The sequence below is a fragment of the Sinocyclocheilus rhinocerous genome, unplaced genomic scaffold (genome assembly GCF_001515625.1).
Source record: "Sinocyclocheilus rhinocerous isolate Xijiao unplaced genomic scaffold, SAMN03320098_v1.1 scaffold3309, whole genome shotgun sequence".
Lineage (NCBI taxonomy): Eukaryota > Metazoa > Chordata > Actinopteri > Cypriniformes > Cyprinidae > Sinocyclocheilus > Sinocyclocheilus rhinocerous.
The window spans coordinates 58,177-80,279 of NW_015645536.1; the positions used below are offsets into that span (position 1 = coordinate 58,177).

General features: G+C 42.3%; 1 protein-coding gene across 1 annotated transcript in view; it reads right to left on the bottom strand.

Moving 5' to 3' along the window:
• The window catches only part of LOC107706127 (catenin alpha-2-like), a 440,403-nt gene that overhangs the window by 30,033 nt on the left and 388,267 nt on the right, over positions 1-22,103 (bottom strand). Inside the window, exon 8 of the mRNA XM_016509710.1 lies at positions 9,526-9,606. Within this exon, the coding sequence (XP_016365196.1) occupies positions 9,526-9,606 (81 nt within the window). The remainder of the gene's footprint in view (positions 1-9,525; positions 9,607-22,103) is intronic.

A 22,103-nucleotide genomic window follows, 5' to 3' on the forward strand; every position in this document is an offset into this window, starting at 1 on the left:
ATATATATATATATAAGTTTATTTCTTATGTTGAACACAAAATAAGATATTTTGAAGAATTTTGAAGAAACAAACAGTTGTTGGTCCCATTGACTTCCATAGCAGGGAAAGAAATGGAAGAACTATCGAAGTCAATGGGGACCATCAACTGTTTGATTACCAGCATTCTTCAAAATATTTTCTTCTGTGTTCAACATAAGAAAGAAACTCATACAGGTTTGGAACAACATCAGGGTGAGTAAATGATGACAAAATTTTAATTTTAAGGTGAACCATCCCTTTAATGTGTGTAGTCATAGAGCACACTATTATATTTTGCACATAGGTATTCTTTAGAAGTATTTTGAAGTAAATGAAGAAAATGTGTCTACAATTCATGAATGTAAATAGTGTAACTTGTGGATTGCGAATCTATCTATCTATCGATCTGTCTGTCTGTCTGTCTGTGTATGCCTGTCTGCCTGTCTGTCTGTCTGTTTGTCTATCTAGCTATCTATATTAAACAATAAAATAATCTTACCAATCATATCCCTTGGACTTGGCAAGAAAACGTCCCAGGTTACGTATGTAACCATGGTTCCCCGAGGGAACGAGACGCTGCGTCGGAAAACGCTAGGGGAACGCCTTCAGCGATACCAAGCTCTGAATCATATGTGTAGTCAGTCGAATCGATGGGCGAGACGTCAGAGGCGGGTGACGTCATGACCAGGAAGCTTTAAAAGCACGTGAGGTGCAGCCGGCGCTAGCTTCTTAGGAGTGAAGCAAGCTCTAGTAGGGATGCCGGAAGTATGGCCTTGCGACGCAGCGTCTCTCGGACCTGATCTGAGACACGACCTGTTTGACAGTGAGCATTGGGGACCACTTCGATGGCCTCCTTCCTCAAGACAGTATTGACTTCTTGTTCTAATACCAGAGCCTGCTCTGGGCCCACTACTGTGAGAAAAACCCCTTTGAAAGGCGGCGGCGGAGCGCCGAACTGAATGCGATAGCCTCTTTCTACAGTTTGCAGGACCCAACGAGATACATTTGGCAGTAGTTTCCACGCTGCTAAATAATCTACTAAGGGAACCAGTCTCTCGAGACTGGCCTCTGGTGTATTTGGAGCTGCTAGCTGGGTGCCCTGAAGCGGCGGACCGGCAGGAGATCGCCGAGCTAGCTGCTCGAGAGACCCCCGAAGGGGTGGCGAGGCTCTCGGCTCCGCTACGTTGCCGGGCGGAAAATACAGAGAGAAACCTTCGCTGGAGACCGCTGCACCCTGGAACTCTGGCAGGGTTGGCAGAACGGTTTCCTGAGGGCGCTGAGGAGAGACGGACACCCGCCCAGCAGCCCCCAGAGCTATAGAACGGTGTGGGAGAAACCGCTGAAATGCCGCCGCCTGTTTACGAGCCTCCTGGTATCTGTCGACCTTGGTGGCGCGAAGAGTTAAATCAGCGGTTATCCTTAGTTCTAAGATATCATCTGCTTTAACTTGCTCGCCTTCATCTAGCTCTTTTAGCAGGTCGGCTTTTCCGACGCAGCTCGAGTTCCCGAAGGGGAACTGCCCAGCATGCCCCAGTGGTTTAAGCGAATTTTATTTATTCATTTATTTTTTAATAAATTATGAAATATAGCATTAAGTGACAGTGGTTAATAATTTGTATTAAATGGAATGGAATGATGCATGGAAAAGAACCCCCACCACTTACAGCACTCATTGCTGTTGGCTGCTATTAAATATGTATCCAAACTCTGTTGACTTCGTTCAGAATATAATTTGCTATAGTTTCAGTACTTGATATGATTTCAAAGAGGTATGTTTTTGAACTATTTATTTCTCAGAGCAGCAGTATCACTATCTATCAGACACAACTTATGAAAGTCCTTACAAGTCAACAGTTTTAATCATGAATAATTATTAAGTAATGAGACTATAACATTTATGAAGACTGTCCTTCAACATCAGCACAGAATAATTAATAGTCATAATCTCTGCCTTTATCGTAGTGATGTCACAACTCATCCATTTTCAGCATCCCTCCCCACTCTAAACTCATTCCCTTGCAGAAAGCGCACGTTTGGAGGCTCAAGCTCCTCGGGGAATGAGCCATAAGTTCATCCATGTACCCTTGTGCAAGGCTCCATCTCTAGCTTGCTCCAGGGAGACTGTCCCTGTAATAAGTTTGCTCTAAGTCACTTTGTATAAAAGCGTCTGCTAAATGGGTACCATCACAGAACCATGGTACCACCACAGTAGGAAAACAGATGCTTTTATCCAAAGTGCTTGAAGTACACTCATTACAGAGACAGTCCCCTTGGAGCAACCAAAGTGTCTTGCTAAAGGGCACAATGGTGGTAGTTCATGGATCGCCTCTTGCGGTGTTCAAACTAATAACTTTTTGATTACAAGCCCAGAACAACTACATCATCCTATTAATAAAAAAAGAAAAACGGCAAGCGTAAGAGAGTGTGGGAATCATCAGTTGTCCTCTGCGCAATGCGGAAGGAGATACAAGTGCTCAGGAGTCTAAAGGCAATGGAAGACTTTTTTGAGGTTAATCTCTACTGTATATATGAACTAGTCTAATCTGTTCTGCAGCACTATTGATGGATCTGATAGCGATGCTAATGCATTAGTAAGAGCTCTCACTGCAGGGCTGAAGTTGCATAGATATTCTATGCATGCCTGTGTAGCATAAAGACCTGCATATTCATCTATGCAAAGCAGCATGGTGGACAGCACTCTCTCACTTGGGTTCCCCTTCAGGAACTCGAGCTGAGTCGAGATCGCTTTGGGAACGCCCCTGCGTGACCGCGTTCTGAAGCACGTGTCAAATCAGCCCAATGGAGTAGCGAGACGTCACGAGCGGGGTGACGTAAGCACCAGAAAGTATAAAAGTGCATCCGGCAGAGCGCAAACCAGCTTCTGCTCTTCAGTAGCGCTCTGTGTATGTGTCTGTCTATTTACTGTTGTCTGCCCGCACAAGCATATATAAAAAACAATCATGAAAAAGTCTATGGCGAGCGAACGGCATTACAAACGCTGTGTTCCTCCCTGCCCACGATATCTGGCGGCGGGGGATACACACGATTTGTGTGTCGTTTGTTTAGGAGCGGGAGCAGAGCATGCACGGTCAGCTCTCGAGGGGGCTGATTGTCATGACTACGAGCTGCTCTCGCTGCACACGCTCCACTCTCGCCGGGCCGTGTTTGATGAGAGTGACCAGGCTCGCGATCCCGCTGGCAGCGGTCCCGCTGTTGCCGCGGCACAGCGCAGACTGTTGTCATGGGGATGGCAAGTGGATTTAGCGGAGGGATCCGAGACTCTAGACTCTAGACGCTAGATCCACGGCTCTCTCTCAGGGTTCGGAAGCCCGCGCTGCGGTTTCTCCCGTTCTGGCCGGCCCGAGTATGGTTCTCGGACCTGGTGTCCCTCCTCGACGGCTCTCCGCTGGAGATTCCGATCAGGAGGGACCTCCTCTCTCAGGCGGGGGGCGCCATTCTTCACCCCCGCCTGGAGTTATGGAAGCTGTGGGCATGGCCCCTGAGGGGGGCACAGCTCCTAGCATCTGGTCTCTCAACTGAGGTTGTTGAGACTATACTCCAGTCCAGAGCTCCCGCCACTAGGAAACAGTACGCCTTGAAGTGGAAACTTTTCGCTTGCAGGACCCAGTCAACTGCCCAATTGGTACAGTTCTGGAGTTTCTGCAGGAGCGATTCTCCGCAGGGTTATCTCCCTCCACTCTGAAGGTATACGTGGCGGCCTTAGCTGCTTACCACGCCCTTCTGGGTGGTCAATCATTGGGAAGACACCCACTTATCACTCGTTTCCTCCGTGGCACTCTGAGGCTGAGGCCGGTACAGCGCACTAAGGTGCCCTCATGGGACCTGGCTGTGGTTCTGGAGGGCTTATGCAATGCCTCCTTTGAACCCATAGAAGAAGTTTCGGTCAAGTTGCTCACGCTCAAGACTATTTTTCTCCTTGCTATTTCCTCACTGAAAAGGATCGGGGATCTTCAGGCACTTTCTGTTTCGTGCCTGGAATTTGCTCCAGGCATGGTTAGGGCATTCCTTTACCCGAGGGCCGGGTATGTCCCTAAGGTGCCCACTTCTTCACCAGGGCCCATAGTACTTCAGGCATTCTGTCCTCCTCCGTTCCAGGAAGTAGGTCAAGAAAGGCTTAATCTGCTCTGTCCAGTTCGAGCGTGGCGTAAGGCAGATCAGCTTTTTGTTTGTTTTGGTCCGCCAAAGAAGGGATTTCCGGCGACCAAGCAGACTATGAGTAGGTGGGTGGTCGAGGCCATCTCACTAGCCTACGGGTCCTCTGGCCTCCCGTCACCTATGGGGGTCAGAGTGCACTCGGCCAGGAGTATGGCGGCCTCCAAGGCTTTCAACTTGGGTGTGGCCTTGCAGGACATTTGTGCTGCGGCGGGCTGGTCCTCTCCGCACACTTTTGTCCGCTTTTACAACCTGGACCTGGCATCTACCCCAGGTTCCCAAGTTCTCTCTTCGTGATGTGCTCATAGGATACACACACAGGCAGGGACTTGGTAGTATGGCGCAGTGGGTATTCTCGTTCCCAAAGCGATCTCGATGCAGCTCGAGTTCCTGAAGGGGAACGTCTCTAGGTTACGTATGTAACCATGGTTCCCCGAGGGAACGAGACGCTGCGTCTCTTTGCCATACTCCCGGCATCCCTTCAGGCGCTACTTCATCGAAGCTGGTTCTCTGCCGGATGCGCTTTTATACTTTCTGGTGCTTACGTCACCCCGCTCGTGACGTCTCGCTACTCCATTGGGCTGATTTGACACGTGCTTCAGAACGCCGTCACGCAGCGTCTCGTTCCCTCGGGAACCATGGTTACATACGTAACCTAGAGACGTTTCTCTTTCTCTAACCACTCAAATTAGAACAAAGAAAGAGTTTATCACAATGTCCATATCTGTGTACTGTGAACCTTTTAAGTAAACTGAAGTTTTTTGTTTTTTTTTTACCTCGGTGTGAAATTATTTCCTTTGCATTTAATACACAAATCTTTGCATGTCATGCTACATATTGTACAACATCCCACCTCATACAAAACAAATTCATTATTTGCAAATTAGTTATTTACACAGACAATGACACATCAGTAGTCAAACCATATGATATTACTAAAGCAAGGAAATCTATCTATCTATCTATCTATCTATCTAAAAAAAGAACCATCCATAAACACATGCTGAACCTAAACAGTGCAAATGTAATACAACACAGACTAAGCAGCGAGGGCAATACGAAAATCAACCATCGCTCCTCTGCAATGTCTGCGATCCTGAACAGGGCTCGCCATTATTGCTTGATTTGCACTGGTCGGGGTGGTATATTCTCTTGCCAGGTAGACAGTAATAACTCAAAACCGGCTGCCACAGACACTCGGATGTTCCCCCGGTGAGACTGATTTGATGAGATGGCGATGCCTCCATTCATTTGACTGAGGGGCCTGAAAAGCCCTGAGCGGATCACAGAGGTTCGCATCTCATATCTTCAGTGGCTGAGCCATGAGAAGGAAATGCATTTACTCGCATTTACACACACACACACACACAAACAAACCGTGCCATAGCCAGCACATGCATCTACCCAGATCCATACATGCAAATATACGCAAATATCACATGTTCCCCAGCGTGCCGTACAGGTTGTTTTGCATTGTACATGGGCGAGTTGTGCATCAGTTAACCCCAGGAAATCCCTGTGCTAGTGCCTCAACGGCTCAATGCATCATCTTCCTGCAATCAACTAATAACAACCCAATAACATTTTGTAATTCATTTTGATTGAATTGGGCTGTTTTTCCGTTATAAAGCCTGTGGCGGATGTTCTGTGAGGTCGGTAAACAACATCACAATCACAGCAGATGAGTGCAGCTCATAGATCACTGCCTGAAATTAAAATACGTAATGAGGACATCCAACATATGTGCATGGATTTCACATTGAATACATCAACAGCTTGGTCCGCAACTTGCTTAGAATCCTCCTTGATCCTTTGGCAAGTTTTTCCAGGATCTTAAACCCAATTAAAGTGATTAAAATGTAATTTGTTTTGTGATGAGATTCTAGTGGCATGTTGTTAAGGTGAGAGGTGGTTTATCAGATGCAAGAGCATATGGAGCTCACCAGCAGTGGAAACAGGAAGTGATCAGCCAGAATTACCGGGAGATGACTCCGGAGTAGAGTAAGCTGGGGTACATCAGGGCTATCAAACACATTTTCTTTTCATTTAAACCACTTGACTATACCATAACATCTCCATGTATCCATGAGGGAAACATCTTGCCCTGCCTCAGACCATGATAGATAATCAAATAAATGTCTTAAGAGGATTAAAAATGCTTGGCCTGGCAAATCTGTAAACAGCCGGTTTCCTCATCCGACACGTAACTACAATGCATTTGTCAGGGAAAGTTTACAGCTTTCCAAATATTGGTCCAGCGAAGCGGGTGACAGAGCAGGAACGCGATGGCTGTGGGGTTCGGGGAGGAGGGAAGGAGCATAGAGGAGCAGAAACGAGGGAGGTGATGTACGACTGCTGAGTCTGAAAATGCGGCCATGGAATTTACAGTCTTGGTGAAGGGGGTGGGAGTGAAAAGATTGTAAAATATGTTTTCCAATTATAAAAGATTGTACAAACCGGGCGGAGGGTAAACGGTGAATGTTCATGTGCCCCAGCTGTGTGTGAGTGTGTGTATGTACCGCTTCTTAACCTCTGCGCCGGCTGATTTATACACCCACTAACACACTCCTGAACTCCAAGAGTGTAATTAAAGCAGGCCGCTTAAAACGAACATCCATTCTGCGTTAGCTGTTCTCTCTGTGGATTTACTGTGATGTGGGGTGAAGAGGGTCTTCTCTCAGTGGGGGCAGGCCAAGGAGGTCTATAATACCTGGAGAAGGCTATCTGTTAGCATTAATATTCATCTTTACAGTCCCAGGACCACCCGGAAGTGTGAGATTTAAAATCTGCTACACTTGCTCATGGTCCCACAGAACTTTTTGAGCCAATTGGTAACACTTTATTTTAGGGTCTCTTAACTAGTTGCTTATTAGCATGTATATTACTAGAATATTAGCCATTTATTAGTACTAATTAAGCACATATTAATGCCTTATTATACATGACCTTATTCTACATCCCTAATCCTATCCAATACCTAAACTTAACAACTACCTTACTAACTATTATTAAGCAGCAAATTAGGAATTTATTGAGGGAAAATTCATAGTTAATAGTGAATAAGTGTTCCCTATTCTAAAGTGTTCAGCCAATCGTTTGAGAATGCCATGTGACTAAGTGCATTTTCAGACCTGTAGATTGTTTGCTTTGTTCCGAAACAGGGACTTAAATTGTTACAGTCTTGCATTCTCTTCTTGCTTTGGTTTGCTTTTACAAGGCAACATTTCAAAGTGTACCAAAATGTTTATGCGAGCCTCATATAAGTACAAACCATCCTTTTGTTGGTAAGAGTGCACCTATTTATATTCTGGGATTCTGTTCATAGCGTCATTCTTGCAATGCACCTGTTTCAGAAAAGAGCAATTAAGAACAGATTGGTTCGTTTGTCTGTTGGGTCGAACTGTTTTCTCACCACAACTGAACCGCTCCAGAGTGTATTTCCAATTGGGTCGAGGCCAGCTCGCTCAGATGATCTCGGACCTTTTGTTTCTGTGCGGATCCAAACAAGATTGTTGTGTTCATACATGCCTAAACAAACTGAACTAAGGGTCAAAATGCACTAGGTTCTGAAACAAACTCTCCAAATGAGCCAGGTATGAACATGTCCCAATAACATCGCTGATTTGCAGATGGCACCACAACAATGCACACGGTCTTTAACCTTTTACTGGTGATCATCCTGAGTTATGACATGAGTAACAGCAGACAGGGAAAAGTCTAAGTCAATTTCAAATTTGTAAGGGTCTTCAATCAGGCACTGGTAAAACATTCACTATAATAGAATCGTGCAAAAATGTTATTTTGCCAGAATACAAAACAAGTTTTGAATGGTCAAACACAACAATCTTCTAGAGAATGTGAAGAAATCTTACAAATGAGAGGGTGACTGTGGTGATTGCATGCTCTCTGACAGCTGACATCGTGATGTTTAGAGTGTAGGGACAATTTTTCCTTACCTGAATGTGTTATATGGTGAGTTTATGAAAGGAATAGTTCACCCAAAATGAAAATTCTGTCACCATTTACTCTACCTCGTGCTATTCCAAACCTAGAATATGACTTTCTTTCTTCAGAGAAATACAAAATACATTTATTTATTTTTTTTGGTAAACAATATTCTACCTGCTCCTTTCCATATAATGAAAATAGTAAATGCGGGTGGGTGCTATCAAACTCCACAATGACAAAAAGCACCACACAATTATGTATCATGAAAGTATGCCAAGTGTTCAAAAATCATACAACAACATTGTTCAAGGAACAGAGGGAAATGTATGATGCTATTTATCGAAAATCTTGCCCTAACTGGGCTGACAGGAGCACCTATGTTTCCCTCAACCAGTGAAACATGAATCTAGCCTTGTTCTTTAAACTGAGGAGCAGACAGAATACTTCATTTCTCTTGATGTAAATGTTAGGTAATAGTATCATATAATAGCATAGTATATGCTCATTCTTTATAAGTAAAAACTCTCCTGATGGGAATGTCAGTCAGATAGGAATGCCCTTATGTCTAATGCCTAGCAGCTTTATTTCTAGACTCTGTTTTTAGTTTAGATCAGTGCTGACCGATCTGACACTTTGTTTCATTGTCATGGTGATGGAGAGAGAAAATGCATGAAAAGAGCTTTTAAGTTGTGCTGATTGCTGAAGTCAAGAGCATGGACCTCAGCTTCTTGAGTTAGAGACATACTGGTGTTTGATGCTCTTATGCACGACAGTCAGATGTTCAGAAATGTGAGGAGGTGTTATTTAAGTCTAAACTGTTCTCAAAAGACTTATTCTCTTGAACACCAAGTAAACATACAACATATAGTTCAGTGGTGTGCATTACAGTTACTTTTTAGCATTTTGTTTGTCTGTTTTATTTGAAAGTTTAAATCCATTTGCAGACTCAAAGTAAACTTGCTTCCTTGCGCAAGCATTAATACCTGAGGCATCAACCTTCAGAAAAGACGATTCTGTACACCTGTAGTTCTTAAAGTGTGGTGTTATTAAAAGGGGACTTAAATGGCAGAGCGGAAGAGCTTCAGTGAAAAAATGACTTAAATGTCAGTCCCTTCCTCACACAAAGCTATCATAATATAGTGCACAAGTCCTATATACAACTTTTATGATACTTTTATGTGCTTTTTGGAGCTTGACAGTTACCATCACCATCCTCTCATCACTTATTTATGTCCTTTTGTGTTCTACAAAACATAATGTTTCATGAAAAAAAATGAGATTTTGAATATCATGAGGTAATATATCACTTTCTTTCAGTGTAGTGGTCATGTTCATTTTATGTTCTTATTTCCTAGGAAGACAACAGGCAAAGGACTGACTCACCTGTCTGCGAAGATCACGGGTCTTCTTGGTCATCTTGTCAATAGCTGAATTCAGTGGGTCTCCTTTTTCTTTTCTTCCGGTCTGCAATATAAGGGGAGAAAGGTGGAGAAATTTGGCATTAGACATGTAATATTGTTCTGCAAGCTCACACCAGAAGAAGATGAAAGAGTAACAAACAAATCAAGATTAAGCAAGGTTAAGTTAAAAATGCTATTGTCGGACTTGAGTGGGGTTTGGTGAAGGTTTTTAAGAACCTCTTAAAACTTGAGGCCTTTAAGTGTCTCTAAATGTAGACACAGCAGGGATGGAATAAAGCAAGTGCCGCATAAAGCAACAATAGTGTGTAGACACAAGCAACGATAAAAAAAAAAAAAATGGAGCACTATGGAGCACAGTAGCAGGTTTTGCAGACAGACTGACATGAAGGAATCTTCTGTGGTACATTTTTCAACAACAAAAATGGCTGGCCACAGGCAGGCCCTAAAACATCAGGGATTAACCCCTTAACTGTCACTCACATTTTGTAAACATAGACGTGAAATCCAAACTTAAATTTTGATAATTCATGAATGAAAACATTTTGTAATATGATTTTAATGTATAATTTTCATGGTAATGTAATGTTTGATTTTAAAATGGTTTTCAAAGGATGAATTTTGAGATTTTAAGTTTTCAACTGATATATAATTTCTGATGATTTCTAAAGTGTGATAGAGAAAAAGGCAACGAAGAAGACTTTTTACCTTTCCAATGATATATAGTTTGTCATGATTAGATTAGGATTTAATTGTAATATAGTGAAGTAAACTTAGGCGTCCCACAGAGGGGACGGGTGACAGTTAAGAGGTTTTAAACCTTTATGGCAGTATAAAAGCCACATCGCAGGATGCCGAGAATTCCAACTGATGAAGCCGAAAGACACTGTAGCCTGAAGAAATTTGAAAATTGCACACAACTCTGAATGCAGCACAACTTGTATCTTCGTTCTTTTACCAATATTCTATATAATGGTTTGAAGCCTAACATAAAACCAGCTCCAGCTTGGAGTTATACAGATGTGAAGGTCTATGAAAGCTTTCTGTCATTCATCAAGCGCTCTGTGTGTGTCAGTCCTCTATTTGTTGTGAGTCTTATTTAGTGTTGTTTGTCCACATTATAAGCTCCATTATGTCGAAAGCATCCGCTAAGACAAAGCATTTGGGCGAGAGCAGGCAGCGTTTCAGGCTATGTGTTCCTCCCTGCCCACGCTACATTACGGTTGAGGATACACACAGTCTGTGCGTTGTCTGCTTGGGAGCGAAGCACACAGAGTCAGCTCTTGAGGGAGCTGACTGCCTGCATTGCGAGCGTCTCCTGCTGCGTACCCTTCGCTCCCGGAAGGCTCTCTTTGAGGAGGAAGCCTTCGGCAGCGTTCCTCACGGTGCCGGCCCTGCTTCCTCTGAGGCAGAGCAGCGGATGTGCTCGTGGGGTTCGCAGATGGATCTGATGGAGGGAATGGAGACGGGCTAGTCCCTTTCTTCTTCCTCACCCAGATCCAGTGCCCGCTCTCTGGGATCGGAAGCCCGCTCCGCTTCCGAGGAGGTTGACGTGGAGGGCATTGATGAGGACTCGCCCCCTCAATCGCCCCAGTACGAGGAGCTATTGGAGGTGGTTACTCGGGCCGTGGCAAAGTTAAACATCGAGTGGCCCGCCGAGAAACAGTCTGAGCCGCAGAATAGCAAACTAGACGAATGCTTTCTGCGGAGCAAGCCGCCTCCAGTCAGTATGCCAATGTGGTGGGGCTGAGTGATCACGGATACAGGGCGATGCCCCGGGTTGAGCAGACGGAAGCCCGCTCCGCTTCCGAGGAGGTTGACGTGGAGGGCCATTGATAGGACTCGCCCCCTCAATCGCCCCAGTACGAGGAGCTATTGGAGGTGGTTACTCGGGGCCGTGGCAAAGTTAAACATCGAGTGGCCCGCCGAGAAACAGTCTGAGCCGCAGAATAGCAAACTAGACGAATGCTTTCTGCGGAGCAAGCCGCCTCCAGTCAGTATGCCAATGTGGTGGGGCTGAGTGATCACGGATACAGGGCGATGCCCCGGGTTGAGCAGATGCTTGCAAGCTATCTGTCCCCCGTACATCGTACAGGGTACATCGTCCCTGAAGGTTTCGGCATTGCCCTCCAAGCCGCTACGTACTACATCTAGCTTGGTGGGCAAAGGGTACACGGCAGCGGGTCAGGCTGGTGCGTGTTTGCACACTATGGCAGTGTTACAAGCATACCAAGCCAAACTGCTGAAAGAGCTAGATGAGGGTGAGGAGATTAAGTCAGAGGATATCACCGCAGAACCACTGATTTGTCTCTCCACGCCACCAAAGAGACCGTCCGCGCCATCGTCAGGTCTATGGCAGCACTGGTGGTGGCAGAGAGACACCTGTGGTTGACCCTGTCTGACATGAAAGATAAGGACAGGAACTTCCTCATGGACGCCCCACTTGCACTTTCTGGCCTGTTCGGCGACGCCGTCAATTCTGTCGTCAACAGGTACCAGGAGGCTCGTAAACAAGTGGCGGCTTTCCAGCGGTTCCTCCCTCACCGCTCTCTAGCTCTGGGGGCTGCCGGGCGGGAGCAGCCCCCTCCCTGTACCAGCTCCTCATACCAGGAGGCACAAAAGCAGAGCATCGCCTCCCGTGCTCCCCCGCGTCGGGACCGGGAGTCTTCTAAGACGAAGCCGGATCTGCGGACTGTTCTTACATCTAAGAAGGCCTCGGCCAAGAGTTTGTGACGCTTGTGGCTCTGAGGACAGGCCCCTCTGGGGAAGAGTGGTGTACACCTCATCATACGGTGCCCATCTCTCCTCAGTGCCCTCAGGAGATTGGTCTTCCAACCTTGCCACCCACAGTGCTCCAGGGCACAGCGGTCCCCGGCGAGTGCTTCTCTCAGTCACCGCCCGGAAACGTAGCGGTACTAAGAGGTTCGCTACCTCTGCGGAGATCTCTAGAGCACCTAGTTTGGCCGTCCCTGCCGGTCTGCTGCTTCAGGGCACTGAGCGAGCCGCTCTGATTACACCAGAGGTCAGTCTCGAGAGACTGATTCCCTTAGTAGACTATTTGGCAGCGTGAACACTTCTGCCAAATGTGTCTCAATGGGTCCTGCTCACTGTAGGCTACCACATTCAGGAAGGATATGTCCTGCCTGTGGAGAAGGGCTAACCAACTGCTAGTTTGCTATGGTCCCCCCATAAGAGGTCTTCCTGCTACTAAACAAACCCTCAGCCGGTGGATTGTGGATGCCATTTGCATTGCCTATGAGTCCTCTGATCTCCCCTCGCCTTTGGGGGTCAAGGCTCACTCGACAGAAGTGTGGCGGCCTCCATGGCCTTTCTGGCAGGTGTGTCTATGCAGGACATCTGCAATGCTGCGAGTTGGTCCACGCCCCTAACGTTCGTCAGGTTCTATGACCTCGATATGCAAACCACTCCAGGCTCTTCTGTTCTCTCGCCCTAGCTGTGCTCTTCCACACTAGGCAGGGATTTGTAACTCTGGCGGCGTGGGCATACTCGTTCCCATAGCGTTTTGACACAGCTTGAGTTCCTGAATGGGGAACGTCTCCAGGTTACGCATGTAACCATGGTTCCCCGAGGGAACGATATGCTGCTTCTCAGTGCCATACTTCCGGCATACCTGCGAGCGCTTGCTTCATTTCCTAGAAGCTGATGCTGTATCCACTGCACATGCTTTTAAGCTTCCTGGTCGCTACATCACCCCGCCCGTGACATCTCGCCCATCCATTAGACTGATTACACACGTGATTTAGAGCGTGGTCACACTGAAGGCGTTCCCATAGCGTTTCGACGCAGCGTCTCGTTCCCTCAGGGAACCATGGTTACATGCATGACGTTAACCTGGTGACGTTTTCTATTATATTCCAAAGTATGAATCAGTTCCGTTTTTGTATCTCCAGACCTTTCATTCAATCATCTGGCAGTTTAACTTTAGAAGGAAAATGAACAAATTTGTCCAGGGTCACGCTTTCTGAATTATCAATTCACAGGTGCTGAACAACTATATGAACTCTCCTGATGACACACTTGATGTGTGGTACAATATGCTTATGACATGTGGTTAGCTTAGATTTAGAGATGGAGGCAAAGGTGAAAGACAATTACACACAGAAAAAAAGTATATTCACTGACTAATCTGATTGGCTGGCTTTATGAAACTTCCTGAAATAAAGGCACAACGATTCCTTTATTTATTCTTTTATCAATCTGCCTGAAAGTCACAGGGTCGATTCAATGAGAACTAGCTCAGAAAGAACCGATGACTGAATTTATCAGGTTAGTGGAATTAAATCGATGAGACAATTGTGTTTGAGGCACTTAATAACAAGTAAACAAGCAGAACTGCATATTTCACTTTGTTTTAAAGTCTGGGAAAGAAATTGTATGTGTGATTTTGGGTGGACAACAATCTTTATCACTCGGTCTATAGATATTTCACTGTTTTATGTACAAGAAAAATCCATTTCAGATAAACCTTGCCAATTGTGGCCACATAAAAGGTCACTTTATATGTTTGTCAGACTATCTCTTGCTGTTTAAATACATGTTTTAGCCAAAATAAGCTGCAGTGTGGACTAGACTTGATGCCGTGAGCGAAAAGTCTGGCTATGCGTTACTAGTTCAGGAGTGTCATGCACCATATAATCTGAATGCCCCTGTTTGCTTCCTGTCTGATTGTTCCAGTGGCTGTTGCCCTCAAAAATGGATTATCGTTACCATGTCAGAGTGAGCTGGTGAAATGTGCTCGGGTTGAAATGAGGACGGTTCCTCTTGTTAGCGAGTAATTAAAGATTTTGCAGCGATGGCGGCCGTCTCCCCTAGGTCCGATCTGCCAGACAGCTCACAGCTGGCTCCTGTATGTTAGTGTCAGAGGAAACTCTCATCGTAGATGACAACACACGTCCCAACTCTCTCTCTCTTTCCCTCTCAGCAGCGATACTGCAGGCTATGGCTCCGTACAAACACAAACAGTATCCTATTAAATATGGACAGCAGGACTGAAATGGCTAAATGCCTGCAAAAATTTGCCAGAAAATGATACAGTGGACAGAGTGTATGAGAACAAGATAATGGTGCAATGCAGGGTCGTTTAAGAGGCCATTTGCAATACATTTCAAGTGTTTTATTAGGAACGCTGTCTCAAAATAATTTAGGCCTAAATAATCGCTTGGAATCTTACTTTTTCCCCAGTGGAATAGCTTTTTCATAAATAAATAAATAAACAAACTGAACTGAACTAATTATGAAATTAAACATCTTATCAAAGAAAAAACAAAATCATGTCAATGTTGCATAAACATGCAGAATGTCACATAAAATTAGATTTTTCACAATGGTGAAAGGTCAGAATCAGTCTGAATGAAGATTATTTTAGCTACATAATGATCCATGTGCAAAGGTTTTTGGTCAGGCGTGAATTGATATTCAAAGCAGACTGTTAATTAGGCTATGCACTTTCATTTGGAAGATGACCCTTAGAATAAGTACAGAATACTGAAGCCACCATAACCTTTACCAGAGTAGTGTTAATTTCGTTAACGAAGACTATGACGAAATGTTCGTTGACGTTTTTTCCCATGACTAAGACGAGACGAAGACGAGACGACAATACGGTCAATAAACGATAACTTAGACTATATCAACATGCAATTTCGTTGACAAAATAAGACGAGACTAAAATGTATTCAAAAAGATAAAAACTTTACCAAAAGTTTTATTTGTATTTTCGTCAAAAAAAATTAGACAAACTGTTATTGCAGACTGCTCTACACGCCTCTACTACGCGAGCATTCATGAGTGTGGTTGCCAGATATCAAGAGTTCTAATCCCGGAATCAGAGCTTCACTGTTAAATTCATACATTTTCTGCCCGGTGTGCTTTGCTTATCTTAAGCAATCTAAGCGATCTAAATGAAAGCGTCATTCAACCGGTCAGTGTTCTGTCATGAGATCTCACTATATTGTTTGTGATTGTGATAGCTGAATAAATGCACTTACTCAATCGCTGTTGTTTTAATAGAGAAATAGACTATTGCAATTATGGAATTAGAGGAATTACTAGGAATTTCACTGTTATAATATTTTTCGTTTGTTTTTGCTGTTTTTCTTATAATATTTTTCGTTTGTTTTAGCTGTTTTTATAATGTAGACAGAGAAATTGCATAAGTCTTTGGTGTTGATTTATATAATAAAAAGCCTATAATAAATCAGTACACTAGATGAGGTAAAATACACCATGTATGTGTCCACATTCTATTGATTTGTGCTTAATTGAGAAAGTGCAATACCTGAAATGTAGAAGTACATTTCTCAAATGACAACAATCATTACTATTATAATTTTGAGAAAAAAATCATTTTTATCAGTTTAACCATTATACAGAATGACGAAAATGTGACTAATATTTAATTGACTAAAAAACCTGACTAAAATGCTCATACATTTCACTGAATAAACAAAAACAGGACAAGTTTGTCTAAATATGATAACTAAAATGTACATTTGAGTAAGACTAAGAATAAATTAAAAATAGCTGCCAAAATTAATACTGCTGTACTGTTAATTAATTATGATCTTATTGCTAAAATGTCAAGTTTTCAATGACCAAAACTAGACTAAAATACTTCAGGTTTTCTTCGACTAAAACTAGACTAAAATACTTTAGATTTTCTTGGACTAAAACTAGACTAAAATGTTGAGACTTTTAGTCGACTAAAACTTGACTAAAACTAAATAGGATAAGGTTGACTAAATATGATAAAAACTAACAAGGACATTTTAGCCCGGGACTAAGACTAAGACTAAAATGAAAATAGCTGACAAAATTAACACTATACCAGAGCCACCATTTCAAATAGTATCCTTAAAAGCAGCATCAACAATTAGGAGGCTAAGCACTAACCCCCCTCTACCTTTCAGCAAAGAGAGACAGAGAGAGAGAGAGAGAGAGAGAGATGGCAATGAACCTGAAATTAAGCTCTCCTAGCACATTGCAGCATGGACTTCTTATAACTTAGAGCAGGGCCCTAAATCTGTCCTGTCTGAAACTCACAAATGTCCAACAAACATCACTTTTGAACCAGGGCACTCACGCATCTACGGCAGAAAAAAAATCAATACTTTAAGTGAACAGCTTCACAGACCAGAAACTGCTTTAAGACAGATGTGTATGCATATGTATGTGGAAATATTTTATTTTATTACCATTGGTATTTTTTATTTCACTTTTTTTTTTTTGCTTATATTGTGTGTACTGATGTTTTTCTAATAGTGTATGTGAAATAATCATGCCAATAAAGTGCTTTGAAATTGAAATTGGAAGAAAGACAGTAAATGAGAGTGAAAGATAGCTAATTCGACAGAAGTTTCAACGTGGACATCTGCTTCAAAAATCAGATTGAATTCAGTAACAAATTAATTACCTTTCCCATTATTGTACCACAATTAAATCGTTCATCAGTGCTGACTAAAGGCAAGGCATCTGACCAGAGAATTGCAAATGAAAAGCAACAGTTGAAACAGCAGAAACAGTTGTATTCAGCCTGAGTATTATGAGATTGCTCAAAATTAATGACCATGTTGCCAAGCAACAGTCTTTCAGTTCCGCCTAGATGTTATTAATACACAGGCAGTGCAAGCTGGCTCACGTTAAATTGGCTAGTTCAATCAATATTCTTAAACTGGATGAAGAGGCAAGCAAATCTCCATGGAATTCAGAATCAGCAAATCCAGGAGAACAAGGCTCTATCTAAAGACATTTCCCTTTGTTTTACTAGTGCGCCATGACAGGGCAATTATCTGTATGGGACTCTAACACAAGGGTGTCTCACAAATATGGCCTTCAGAATTGTAAAATAAAAAAAATAAAAAAACTTTTGAAAACATTGAGTGGATTTGCAACAGATGGCACAACGTGTATAGTCAGGAAAATGGCAGGTGTTGCGTAGTTACAAGAGAAAGTTCTCCTAGAGCATGAATTCTGTAAAGCCTGAAAAAGAAAAGAAAAAAGTATTGGTATATATATATATATATATATATAATGTAAAAAATAATGAAAACGGAACGGAATTTAACCTAAATATTGGAGTAGAAAATAAGCACATTTTCCCCAAAGTTTTGTCCCTTCATACTAATTCATATTTCAATTCAACATCCTGTAGGTTGTGGACAATTCAATTCAAATTCCAGCTCATGAACTGAAAGGGTGCCAAGTTTAATAATCCAAATTTTGTCCAAGGTAAAGCCACAACAAAGCTGTTACAGAATCTCATGGAATTTGTGTCTTTCAGCTGAAATCTGAAGGAAACAGAAGTACCCAGAGGCAACTCAACAGATTTCCTTTCTTTGAAGTATGTTTCTCATGGAAATGATGACATGGACAGGTACAAGGAAAAAAACACATGAGTGGGTTTCAGAATTGTTTCCAAGTTTTCACAAGAATTCTCACTCCTTTGCTTCATGTAAGAGTTTGAGATGTACACAAGGAACTTCAAATGAAGTTTCCAACCAATTTCCAGCTATGAGGGTGAACTTACTGCACCTGGAGCTAATGTAGATACAAACACTGGCTTTAAATAAGCTGTAGGCCTATTGTTATTCAAAGTGAAGACACACAACTATGTTTGAAGCTTGAAAGGAGGAGTGTTATGATTATGTGTTGGCACACAGATAATGACACACAAAACTATTCCAGAACACGTTATAGCTGCAAAGAGCTTATTAGTACTATGTGTTTAAGTGTGCAATGGTTTACCAATAACAATTTGACCATTAAATTACATTTATCTACAATGGGGTTTAATTTAAAATTGGCTGCATAATCATAATGTAGCACAATATATAGGAGGCTCCAAACATCTGAGACCACTAAACGCTTGTATTTTGCATTTTTATAATTTAATAATCTTTTCATATGTGCCTTCTTGCTCACTATTTGAACATTAAGGGTAACACATTCTGTCACTTCATATGTGTTCATCACCCTAGTTACAAACAGTATTAATTCACATTAAGGGGAGCAACTGCTTCAGTCAAGAGCAGGAGACAGGGACGCCCCAGAAGAATGCTTTAAAGACCATTTTCCACACTGAACACAGCTACCAACCCACACCACTTAAATGCCAATTTAAATAGTATTACAGACCATATTGCAATGGTCTTCTGGGAGACTGAGATCACTGAGGAACAATGTACAGATATGAAGGAGAAAAAGTGACCCCTACTTGAGGGAATAAACCGATATAGCCAATAACAATCACTAAAGCAGTGCTTCCTGGCCTTTTTTGTGTTATGTACCCCAGTAAGTCTCAAGTAACCATTTATTCACTGCACACCAGACCTATATATAACAATATCAACACTCACACACATCTCGGCCATGAACAAGCAAGCGACATCTTGCAACACAGCAGGAGTCACATATAGTCAAAGTCAAACTTGATGATCATGCTGGCACACGGAGGACTCGCCGTGAACACAGGGCCATCCTTTGGGCATTGCAACTGGTGCGGTCATACCAGGCCCCGCGCTTTGAGGGGGCCCCGCGGCAAACAGACCGAGGGGGAAACCCCCCCTCCCCCCAACATATACAGGTGCATCTCAATAAATTAGAATGTCGTGGAAAAGTTAATTTATTTCAGTAATTCAACTCAAATTGTGAAACTCGTGTATTAAATAAATTCAATGCACACAGACTGAAGTAGCTTAAGTCTTTGGTTCTTTTAATTGTGATGATTTTGGCTCACATTTAACAAAAACCCACCAACTCACTATCTCAACAAATTAGAATACTCCATAAGACCAATAAAAAAAAACATTTTTAATGAATTGTTGGCCTTCTGGAAAGTATGCTCATTTACTGTACATGTACTCAATAACTTGATGAACTTTTCCATGACATTCTAATTTACTGAGATGCACCTGTACATATACTCTTCACAAAACTCTCAAAACATTGTACTGGATGGAGGACAGGCAAAAAGAATGAAGGTACAACTCTCTCAAATACAATTTTTAATAGTGGTCTCATTCTTTTGGACGCCACTGTACAAACAATATAATTGGCACTGGTTTGTACAAGTATTCTCCCCACATATGCCTCTTACACTGTATTTACTCTTGAGAATGAGATGGAGAGGAAACTGAGACTACCGCATCAGATCAGAGTCGACAGAAACAGACTTTCAAAAGCCATCAAAGTGATGATGCTTGAAATAAAATGCAATTTCATGCTACTGAATTTTTTCACTCTGAATCTTTGATATTTGAATATAGTTAGGTCCCAGCCTACTCAAAAATCAATCTAAATTATTCAGTTTTATCAATTTCTAATAGTTAAAAAAGGTAGCTTATATTCAAAATTGAAAATATAAGTATATACAGATTTTCATATTCAGTCAAATGATTTTAAATAAGTTCTCAATGTCTTATCGATTTTCCCTCTCGAAATTTAAAGGAAAGAGCAAGCAAGCTTGGATCCAGTCTAACTCACACCTGGCCAAACCCAAGGCATCTCAGAGGGAAGTGCAATTCATACCTTGTAGATACACAGATCTCAGTTGGACTCCTGTGAAATACATGGCACCTTGGAAAGACTGCAAATATAAACATAGCAGAGAAACAGCCAACTGGACCTCTTCCAACTCATTATTTAATTCTCATGCCAGCATCATTTGTATTTATTAAATAAAGTACTACTGATTAGCCTCTTAACTATTGTGACTTTACCAGGTTCCTGGTGGATGGGAATATATGACTTAAACCTATTGCTAATATAGCAATATAGTTCAAATTCGATGTGTAAATGTATTTAATCACTTCCCTTAATAAAATATGGAATTATACTGTACAACTATTTTCTTAAATTCACTCAAAAATGAAAATACTAAGGACTGGATTACTTTAAATCATTGACTCGCCATCATGTAATTTCAAGCCTGTATAACTTTATTTCTTTGTGGAATACAAAATAATATATTTTGATAAAGGATTGATTGATTGATTGATCGGACCCCATTGACTGTAATTGTTTTTCTACAAATACAGCTGAAGCATTTTTCAAAATATCTTATTTTGTGTTCTGCAGAAGAAACCATGTCATACAGCTTAGGAGCAACATCAGGGCAAGCAAGTGATGACAGGATTTTCATTTTTGGGTGAACCATGCTTTTTATTAGATTAGTTTAAACTTACATTTCAAGATTGAATTTCAGATTCAAATTTCTGTTCACTTTGATCTGGTGCCAAAAGAGAGTGTTAGATGCAGGCTGCTTACGTCTGCAGAGCCCAGCCCAAGATGCTGCAGCATCGTTACCCAACCCCCTATTGCTTTCAGAGCCAAATGCTAATGTGTCATTTGCCTATCACTAGGAGGAAAGGTTTAGCTGGGCCCCAGACCCACGTAAAGCCACCTGCTTCTTTAAAACCCATGCAGTGGAGGTGTAACTACACAATGAAACTCACAATTTATTAACAATTCAAATTTATATACTGCAAGACGTCAGGTTGAAAGCTGACCTGATGTCTAACCAGCTGTCAAAATCATATTTTTTTAGCAGCAACCATACCCTCTTTGCATAGTTTTAGCTTGAAAATGTAGCTACATGTTAAGATGAACAAACAGATAGCCCTTGGGCCAAATGTTATTTGCACAGGAGCAGTGTGAACCTGATGGAGAGCAAAAGCGAATGAGAACTCTGGCATGCAAGCCTGTGACATTCCACTATTATGGTATCTTATTACAGAGATCACTTCATTCTTGGCTGCTGGTGGCTAGTGAGCTCTGCAGCTGACATCTGAACCTTAACAAACTCATGGAATCAAATCAAGGTCCATGTCTACCAGCTTTAAAGCCCTGTATATGCAAGTGTAACTGGTAGGGATGTAACGATTAACCGCGAGCCGGTTGAAAATCGATTCAAATATGTGACGATTCAAATCGGTTGAGATGCTAAACAAATCGCGATTCATTTAGGGGTAGTTTATGAATCCATGTCTGAGGGGAACTTGCTGTCTTTAGAAAAGTTTAGATGCAGGGCTCTACAGTGCGACCATTTCAGTTGCATTTGCGACTGAAAACTACTGCATGCTACTATGAAATTTTTAGGAGCACCAGTGCGACTGACCAGATCATCATCATACTTGTGATTGCGCTCAGGGGAGCTTCAAAGGTTTCTACGTGTTTTTGCAGCGTTGAGTAATGTATCACAGACATATCTCACGAATCCTTTCATAAGCAAAGTGTAGACAGGGTGTAAATAAGAGATTCATTGCGCAGTGTAGAGAGCTTCGTTGATTATAAATGTGAGATCGAAATGAACTAAGATGAGTGACAGCTTTTAATGATTTTTAAGGGAGTTTGTAAATGTGATACTGATTTAATACAATACAATTCAATAAACAAGAAGTTAATATTAAGTGACTTACATTGTCTGACTATAACACTATTGTCTGATTTTGCTCTATTTCGTCATCGAAAATAGTTTCAAACAAAGTCACAGCTCAGCCGCTGCACATCTCCATTCAAACACAGCGG